The sequence below is a fragment of the Momordica charantia genome (assembly GCF_013281855.1).
Source record: "Momordica charantia cultivar OHB3-1 chromosome 9 unlocalized genomic scaffold, Mcharantia_2.0 BLBB01000009.1, whole genome shotgun sequence".
Lineage (NCBI taxonomy): Eukaryota > Viridiplantae > Streptophyta > Magnoliopsida > Cucurbitales > Cucurbitaceae > Momordica > Momordica charantia.
This window is the reverse complement of record NW_028275167.1, coordinates 22,804,889-22,814,657: the sequence shown is the minus strand read 5'-3', so window position 1 is coordinate 22,814,657 and position 9,769 is coordinate 22,804,889. Positions and strand designations below refer to the sequence as shown.

General features: G+C 31.2%; 1 protein-coding gene and 1 long non-coding RNA gene across 3 annotated transcripts; one reads left to right on the top strand and one right to left on the bottom strand.

The window, feature by feature from the left end:
* Nucleotides 1–2,222: 2,222 nt before the first annotated feature.
* On the top strand, nt 2,223–8,124 carry LOC111022496 (annexin D5). 2 transcript variants are annotated; one of them, XM_088117776.1, is made up of 6 exons: nt 2,223–2,382; nt 3,992–4,137; nt 5,360–5,578; nt 6,180–6,395; nt 6,494–6,583; nt 7,693–8,124. In XM_088117776.1, exons 1-6 carry the CDS (start codon nt 2,307–2,309, stop codon nt 7,894–7,896), a joined length of 951 nt encoding a protein of 316 aa, XP_087973902.1. In that variant the 5' UTR covers nt 2,223–2,306; the 3' UTR covers nt 7,897–8,124. The 2 variants fall into 2 exon arrangements, with proteins under 2 accessions (XP_087973902.1, XP_087973903.1); XM_088117777.1 differs by lacking the exon at nt 2,223–2,382 and adding an exon at nt 3,665–3,892.
* Nucleotides 3,073–3,446, bottom strand: LOC148209220 (uncharacterized). Its single transcript, XR_015787280.1, has 2 exons — nt 3,320–3,446; nt 3,073–3,253 (listed from the first exon to the last, which is right to left on the bottom strand). It is a non-coding gene; the product is annotated as an uncharacterized LOC148209220 (long non-coding RNA).
* Nucleotides 8,125–9,769: the final 1,645 nt, after the last annotated feature.

The window sequence follows — 9,769 nt, the reverse complement described above, 5'->3', positions numbered from 1 at the left end:
GCAAATAAGGAAGATCACGTTGTTATGTCGTGGAACCCACTACCTTGAAAGTAAAATTTGGCACGACCTCGGTGCTAAATCATTATTGTCGGTTGCTTCCCAAGGTTAACACAACACCTGAATTCAAGCATACACTCGCTAGAAAACGGGTTGGAATCGGCTCAAAACAGAAGTGAAAACAAAAAATGTAAGGTAAACAGAAGGAGAGAAACGTTGTAGAAGTGTGTCTTCTGCAAATGAGGTGAGTGGGTTTATATAGGGTGTAAAGAGAGAAACAGTTTTTACAAAATTAATCACAAAAAAATGTTTTGAAATAATGATAATTACAAAACGTTCATAAACGGTCAAATTAAATAAAAAAAAAAACGTTTTCAAAACAAAGTGGCTGTAACTGCTGAACCATTGTGCCCAATACCCAGCAACTTTGGGCCCAACATCTACCAAACTAACACTCCTGAGTGCCCAATAGCCAGCAGATTTATCCACCAAATTTTGGGCCAGCCCAGTGGATAAACAAAATTAAGATTAAAACAGTTTTATTTTATTTTTTTAATATTACCTTTCTCTTTTGACATTCCTAGCACTCTTATCCTGTGTGGCGATAAATTCTTGAATGTCGAACATGAACAAGAGGAACTATCAATGTCTATTATAGATTCACGTAAGGTCCATTCTTTTATTAATGTGAGATCATTAACATGTAAATTCCTTAAACTTTATGTTGTTGAACTGTTTGTTATTATTCGTGATAATGACTTGGAGTGTTCTGCAATATTCACCCACATGAAGTTAGTAATCTTAGCTTTGAAGATGGTGATAGAGGCTTGACCTTGACCCACTTGGTGAAGTAATCCACCATCACAGCAGCAAACGTAGTCTAACCCTTGTTCATTGATAGCAGCTCGATCAAGTCAACACTCATTAAAAAGAAGACAGAGACGAAGATGTATCTGACGCCCGTGATATCCGATCGAAAAACGGCATCAACACGTGCATAGAGAGAGACACAAAAGTCAATGATTTGATTAGACTTGCAAAACAGTTAAAAAAGAATAAACGGACAATTAGGTACTATTTTTGAAAAAAAAAGATGGAAAATTTGACTGTTTTTGACGTGTTTGTGGTCAGGAGGATTTGGTCAAAACTGGAGAACGAAAGTTGTGGTTCCTGTATTTTTTTTATAAGCTGGCGGCTGGACAACAAATCCTACTCTATTTATTTATATAATAATTAATTGTATTGTATTCTTCAATTAAATTACAAAATAAATAAATAAGATATTCTTGCTCCAAAAAGAAAAAAGAAGTTCAGCAAATGATCAAAGAATAAATTATAGTTTCAATTTCTATATTCGGTTCATAAAATTTATAAACGGAAATTTTTGGCCAAATCGATTTTCGTCGCCATTCCGAATTTTATTTCTATTTAGGAGATGAGATTTTAAAAGCTACATTTTTAATCTTTGAGATTTTCTCTTATATTAATTTCGATAAAAAAAAAAAACCAAACTATTTGGTAATAGAAAGATATGTGATAGCGTGGATTATTGACCCAATATGACTATGGGTCCACTGTCATTCTCAACCCAGTTGAAGTTGTCAGAGAAGTTATTGGTCTTGCCAGACTAAGAATCACGCATTCCCTCGAATTTCTTTAACCTGGGTTAATTAATTATCATGTCATCTTTTCATCAAATTAGGTAATAATCTAGAGATCAAATAAATATAAATATTTAAATTTGAACGACACTTTTAAAGCTTGAAAAACAAAATAAAAACTAAATTTAAAACACCTGGGTAAAAAAAAACATTGATTTTGAAGCTTCAAAAACCAAAATCTAATTTCCAAGGGTTATAACAATAAATTATGTATTAATCAAATGATTTTTATTTTAGTTTTTATGCTCTCAAAATATCTACTTTTATCCTTATACTTCAAACTTTTATTATTTTAGCTATTGTACTCTTTTTAATTTTTATTTTTATCAAAATTTTAGCATGGTCACTCATTAAATATTTTTTAAAGTGTAACCACAAATTTATGTTAAAAGATTTTTTTTATTGTGTATAAAATTTTTAAAATAAATGTTTAGAAAATACAGAAATTAAAACAAAGTAAAATTGAAAGGATAAAATTTGGAAGAATTCAAAAGTAGCACGTGGATTTGACTATTCAATAATAATCATCTGTTCAATATTGAACGCTAGGGCCAATTGCTTTATAACACGCCACACCAATTCTCTTTCCGTCGCTTTTCTTTCTTCAAAATTTTCTCTCCACTTTTATTTTCCCGGGAAACAAACACCATGTCTTCCTTGATAATTCCCCCTGTTCTCACTTCTCCTCGGGACGATGCTGTTCAACTCTACCGCGCCTTCAAAGGTCAACTTCTGCTTCCATTTAATTTCCTAATTTCCTTCTGTTTTGTCGCTATATGTCTTAGTTTTGAGGGTTTTGTTTCGCAAAATGGGAAATGAAATCGGTCAATTCTGTCTTTACATCTGAATCTGTTCACCTGTTTACTCTTTCCTTACTCGTTTTCTGCGATTACATGAGTGAGAATTGGTAATGCCCTAAATTACAAGTTTAGTCAACGAATTCTGTATCCTTAAACTTTCACTTTCCTATCTAATAACACCACCATCTTTCACTTCTATGTGTATCTATTAGATATTTTTTCGCTTCAAATCTTATCATACACAGGTCTTGTAAATCAACCTGGATAATATATTATGTTTTCTGGGTTTTTCTTTTTCTGATTTGAGATCAGATTCCCTTTATTGGAGTGGATAAAATAAAGTTAGAAAAGGTTACAGAGAGAAAAAAAGTGGGGGAAAAGAAAGAAGACAGAGGAGCGAATGATTAATTTATTCTTTGAATTCAAAAGTGACTCAACCCAGTTGACCTAGGGGAGATTTGATGAGTAGGCATAGGGTTTTGATTTCTAATCACCCTTTAGGTTTTCTCGAATACCAAATTTCTTTTCTACCCCTTTCCTCTCTCTTACTCCTTCTCTCTCCTCAATCTCCTCCTTCCCGAAAATTTTCTTTTCTCTTCCCCTTTTTCATCTTCTCCCCTCCCTCTCTTTTATGATTTTTTATCCTTATTTCTCTTTTCTCTTCCATTTATTCTTTACCCTAATTTTATGCTATTCTTCCTCTCTCATTCTCCCTCTTGATTTTTTTAATTTCTTCAACTTCCTCTGTGTGACTCCATTATTGGACCTCAAAATTAAAACAAGACAAAGAAAAACCTCTCACTCTCGCTCTCGATCCCGCTCTCTCCCTCTCTCACTCTCAGTCCGCGGACAAAGAAAAACCTCTCGCTCTCGATCTCCCACTCTCTCGCTCTCGGTCGGCTTGTCCGCACTGGAATCCGACAATGGTACTGATGGCGGCAAGGTTCTGCAACAGTCGATCTTGGTGAAGCGTGTGATGAAGGCGTAGATGAAGGGACATGAATCACGATGGGTAGATGGGGTGGAGAATATGGAAGGATAAAGAGAAAGGGGGCGTGGGTAGAAGAAGAAAGAGAAAGAGGAGAGGGAGAGAAGGGGGCCTGGGTAGAAGAGAAGAAAGTTTTTGGGAAAGTTTTTGGGAAACACAAATAATAACGAAGGAGAGAGAAAAGTGAAAAGTAGGAGGGAGGAGGGAAAGGAAGAGAGATGGCGTAGGAGAGAGGGGAGGGGTAGGAAAATAATTTGGAAGGAAAAAATGTCTAGAAAACATAGTTTTTTAAGTGGTGATTAGAAATCAATACTCCTGCTTATTCATTCCAATTTCCCCCTAACCTAGGGGGTTACTTCGGACTAGTGAACAAAAATAATAATAATAAAAAAAGAGTTCAAACACTTCTGAAATTAATCCAGAATTGTTGTATCTTTGAACCTTGGGTGAGCTTAATAAGAAACCTTTTGATGTTTTTCAGATCCGGTTTCTGGGGCGGTTACGGTATTTATTTATTATTATTATTTTTTTTTTTTTTTTTGCAGGTTTTGGATGTGATACTGCTGGAGTTATCAATGTTCTTGCACACAGAGATGCAGCCCAGCGTGCTCTCATTCAGCAGGAATACAAAGCCATGTACTCTGAGGATCTCACCAAACGCTTGAAATCTGAGCTTAGTGGCAAAGTCGAGGTTCCTAATCAAACAATCATTCTGTTTCTTAATTCTTATAAAAAAAAAAAATCTTATTCCATTTAAATCTCATTTTGGTTCATCAACTTTAAAGATTATTCTGTTTTGGTCCATCAATTTTCAAGTTTATTCCATTTTAGTTTTAGTTCCTAACCTTTTGAAAGAATAATTTGACATTTGTTTTGCTTGTAACAATTTGGATAATGTTGCTTCAAGTATGTGTCATATACTGAAACCACCTAAGCATTTTGGTTCGTAAATTACTTTAATGATTAGTCTATTTTAGTCTTTTGAATTTTCATTTTAGTCCATAAATTTTTAAATTTATTTATTTATTATTATTATTTTTAACGCATTCCATTTTAGTCTTAGTTTCTAACCTTTCAAAAGAATGATTCAACCTTTTTGGTTATAACAAATGGATAATAGCGCTTCAAGTATGCATATACTAAGGCGCTAATGAGGGTATGTAGTGAAACCATATAAGTTGGTTGAGGCGAATATTGGATATGAAAATACTAGGCAGCAAACGAATAATAATGGCTAAAATAGTTATTTTTCAAAGCACAAGGATTGAAATAGACATTTTAAAAGTTTAGTAATCAAAATGGTAAAATTTCCATTTCTTGTTTCTAGGTTTTTAGTACATAAGCGTTTGATAATTGTTTTTTTTATCGTTTCTCATTTTTAAGAAACGTTTCCAAAATTACAACAAAATCAAAATCAAGTTTCTTGTTTCTTATTCGACTGTTTCCATTTCCAATTTTTGTTACAACATAAATAAAAACATTATTTTGATATTCTTGACTTATAAAATGCATAATAAATATTTAAAAAATAAATAAAAATATAAAAATTTTTAATATTTAATTTTAAAAATTAATTTTTATGTAAAACTTAGTTTTTTAATTTAAAATTGTAGATAACAAGTGACAAGAAATGGTTGTCATGTTTCTATTTCTTTTTTCAATAATAAAAAAAGAAAATAAAAATAATTTCCAAAGAATCTATATTTTTCTTTATTAAAAACGAAGAAACGACAGAACAGAAAATGAGAAACGGGAAACAAGATTACCAAACGGACCCTCAAAATAAGATTTAAACCTTCTTACTCTCTCTCACACACACACTCAGAGTCTTGTGTACGAGTTATTTCTAACTATGCAATAATAAGGTATTACTTTGGACATCATTGAATCCTAATTCATCTTTACCTTTGCAGAAAGCAATTTTGCTATGGCTGTATGATCCAGCAACTCGAGATGCTATAATAGTGAGGGAGGCTTTATATGGAGAAAGTTTTAGTCTTAAAGCTGCCACTGAAGTAATCTGTTCTCGTACACCATCTCAGATTCATCATTTTAAACAAGTATACTTGGCAATGTTTCGCTCTCCCCTTGAACGTGATATTGAAAGCAGAACAGCTGATGATCACAAGAAGGTTCTACACTTTCTTTCCCCTAATTATCTCTTACTTGAAGGGCTTTTGTAAGCCTAATGAGATTGAGATGAATGCATGTAAAATGGTCACTTCTTGTGGTGGAGATGGTGAGTTTTTAGATGCAGAGGTAAACTCGTATAATCCAAGCGGAGTAATAGGGTGTGTTTTTAGATATCATTTGCAAAAACGTGCCCTATGTATTGTGCTTGGATTATATGAAAAAAGGAGCTCCCTATCATGGGTTTGAACTAGTGACGTTGAAATAGATATCATTTGTTATATACTTTTCATTGATGTATTATTCAAAGCGTTCTAATTATATAAGCTAAAAACAAAAATAGATTTTAAAAACTTAGTTTTTGTTTATGAAATTTAACTAAGAATTCAAATGTGTTTCTAAGGGAGGTGGAAAACATACCAAGAGAAACGGTGAGAAATCAAGCCTAATTTGGGTAATGGGTCAAACTCTAAGGGTGGCCAACACCTAGGATGTTAAAATCCTACAAGTTTCTTGAGGATTAAGCGGTTGTTTTGTGAGACCAGTCGAGATTGATTGTATTCTTTCTTTAACGATCTTAAGAACTGTTTTAATTATTTGCAGCTGCTACTGGCTTACGTTAGTAAACCGCGCTATGAAGGCCCAGAAGTTGACAGAGCTTTGGCAGAGAAAGATGCAAAATCTCTGTACAAAGCTGGAGAGAAGAAATTGGGAACTGATGAGGACAAATTTATAAAGATTTTCAGTGAAAGAAGCAGAGCACACCTCTCTGCTGTTAGTTATGCTTATAAACATGCATATGGGAACTCTTTGAAAGAGGTGCATTGTTCATTATATTACTGTTGGAAGCTATATTGGTTCTGGAATATAAAGATTTTCAAGGATTAACAGTACTAGACCAAATCTTTTCTTTGCAGGCTGTAAAAAAAGAAACTTCTGGGAGTTTTGAGCATGGCCTTCTAACAATTTTGTTGTGTGCTGAGAATCCTGGGTTGTACTTTGCAAAGGTATTGTCCAATCTTTTTTCTGTTAAGTTTCTTAGGTTGTATTTGGAGTACACGTCCAAATCACTTCTGTCGTGACTAAGGGTGTGTTTGAGAGTGATGGTAGAAGAAGTAATTTTGAAAAAAGAGATTTAAGAACCATTGATTTTTCAAAATTACCACCCAAGTGTACCTTAAAAATTAATTTTAAGTGATTTTATGTTTTACTAGAATCAATTTTTGCAAAACATGATCAATGAAAATGGAAGTGATTTTGGCAATGGCAAAAGCGCTTTTGTCATTGCCAAAATCACGATTTTGCCATGTCAAAATCACTTCCAGACACACTCTAAAAGCACTTTTCACTCAAAATTTTCATATTTGGAAGTAATATACAGTGCTCTAGAAAACATGTAGAAGTACTTGTAGTCTTTAGATTGTTTTTGGTCAAGTCTTTGATTTTGTGCGTTCGGTTTGCCTTCGATTATTAGAAGACTAAAAATGTGTTTCTTTTAGAAAATAAAGGGCATGTTTGAAAGTAATTTTGATATAGCCAAAATCACTTTTGCTATTTTTAAAAATAACTTGTGTCGGTGTAAAACATTACTATTTTAAATGGAAGTGATTTTGACAATGACAAAACAGTTTTACAAATGATATCAAGTAATTTTAAAAAATGACAAGTGATTTTGACTACTCCCAACAATGTCTAAGGTTTGGTTAAAACTAAAAAAGTGGTAAAAAATGCTTTTTACCGATTAAAATCACTTTTTAAATTTTTTGATTTGAAAAATTCTATAACCAGATAAGTATTTTAGAGAAAATATTCCACTAATTCTTTTTCAAAGTGCTTATATAATAAGTTTTCACTTAAATATACTTTTTTCAAAAGGCATTCCAAACACACGCTAAGAAGGACCTTTGACAGTGTAGAATCAAACATCAAAATGATAAGGACACATAATCAGCTCCAAACCGATTTTTATACCTGATGAGCGGTATCAGTTATGTTTCTCCTCACTTTCTCCCCGATCGTATCGTAGATCAACATAGATCGACACATTCACCGAAGTTTACTCCTCATCTAGAGTCGAAAACATCGAAACATGTTATAAGAAGTGTTGAAATTGCAGGTTTTGCGGAAGGCAATGAAGGGGATGGGAACAGATGACTCCACACTGATAAGGGTAATTGTGTCAAGAGCTGAGATAGACATGCAATATATAAAGGCAGAATACCACAAGAAGTATAAGAAAACTCTGCACAAAGCAGTTCATTCTGAGACCTCAGGCACCTACAGGGACTTTCTTCTCTCCTTGTTGGGTCCAGATCATTAGACCACAAATTGCCCTGTGGATCACATGGATGTGTTGTACGATATATTGTAAAATTTCATATTTTTCTTTGTGTTTGAATTCATGAGGGTTTTTGATGTCTTCTTGTAAGAGATGTATTTGTTTTTGTATAATTTTATGATGTGAACATTTGTTGTATCTAGTTGAAGTTTGTATTAGATGTTTGGCGGATGTTCTTCGACATTTTGAGAATGATTAGTAACGTTTATATGTCTTGTTTATTGTTTCTAATTTTGTAGAAATATATGTATTTTTGTAATTATTTTTTGTTGTTTCTCATTTTGTAGCTTTTAAGAAATGTTTCTATATGCTAGAAAATTTATATTAAATATCTAATATATGAATTAAATTTATATAAATAAAAAAATATGATAGAGTAAACATTTATAATCATTAACAAGAAAGTTAATATATAAATTTATATTTAAAAATATAAATAAAAGTACTATTGTATTATTTGATGTATAACGAATATTTTAAAAATTAGAATCATTTTGAATATTTTATTTCTAAAACTTATTTTGTAATAAAACATTTTTTTTTAAATTTAAAATGTAAGAGAATAAAGGAATAAAAAATGATTACTAAAAAAATAAAAAAAAATTAACAAATGAATTTTGATTTTCTTTTTCTTTGAATATAAAAGAAAGGAGTATCATACGATTGTAAATTCCTTAAAAGAATTCCATGAACTCTTGCCTATATGATGTTGTATCAAAATTAATTTACAGTTCAATTTTGAATCAGAAACGTTAAAAATGATGAATCAACGCAGGAACAGAGAGCTTTCCCCCCTTTTTTGCCTACCTCTTATAAGAGACGAGGAATGATGTGGATAGCCTATTCCATATGCTAGGTGGGGACATACGACTGAATAGAGTGTTAAAAGACATAAATGTCACAAAATGAAATTCAATTATTTCCATGTTGAGAAATGATACGTGAGTAGTATATTTAAACCGCAGGGTCCTACAACCCTTTCATCAACCTAGGAGGCTAGGAGCAACTTAGGCCATATTTAATTACAACGAATCAAAATGAAAATAAATTTGAATAAATTCAATCCAAATGAGAACGTTATATTCATTTGATGTTGTTTAGTAAAAAATTTACGGAATCAGAATTAGAAATCTTTTGATGTTGTGAGTAAAACTATTTGGAATCGAAATGGGAATAAGATATATATAACAATTACTAATACGTTCCTTTCTTATTTTAAGCTAATTACAAAGTACTATTTTTTTTAAACAATTAAAATAATAATAAAATTTATTTGATTTTATTAATATTTTATTCTAGTAAATATTTTTTGTTATATTAATCTATTTAATATTAACAAATAATAAATAATTAAAATAAATTAAATTAACTAAAATAATTTTTTATTAGAACAATCGTAATTTGATATAAAATATTATTAGATTTTATTGTTCTAACAGCAATTATATTTTTTAAAATTTATTGGTATTAATTAATAATAACCAAGTAAAATTAAATAATTAAAAAATAAAATAGAAAATTGTAATATTTTATAATAAAATCGTATGAGCAGATAAAAGTTCTATAAATGTTGATTAGAAGAAAAATTATTAGTATTATAAACAAAATACAAATAATAAAAGTATAAAATAATTAATTAAAAAGTTAGGATCTTATTAAAAAATGAGGGTGAAAGGATCAAATTGTAAAATAATTATTATAAATGTGTGAGCCGACATAATAAAAAATAGAAATGACATATGGGATTGTGGGAAATGAATGAGATTACACTATTTTTGGAGGGTTGATACAAAGTTTGAGCGGATTTTACTAACTGATTCAATTCCTACCTTTTAGTAAATATCATCACATATAA

What these genes read in the sequence shown, in the direction of transcription:
- LOC111022496 (XM_088117776.1), top strand. Translation starts at nt 2,307, where the DNA reads ATGTCTTCCTTGATAATTCCCCCTGTTCTCACTTCTCCTCGGGACGAT. An exon ending in ACTCTACCGCGCCTTCAAAG is followed by an intron (nt 2,383 to 3,991) that starts GTCAACTTCTGC and finishes TTTTTTTTGCAG; the next exon opens with GTTTTGGATGTGATACTGCT. An exon ending in AGCTTAGTGGCAAAGTCGAG is followed by an intron (nt 4,138 to 5,359) that starts GTTCCTAATCAA and finishes TTACCTTTGCAG; the next exon opens with AAAGCAATTTTGCTATGGCT.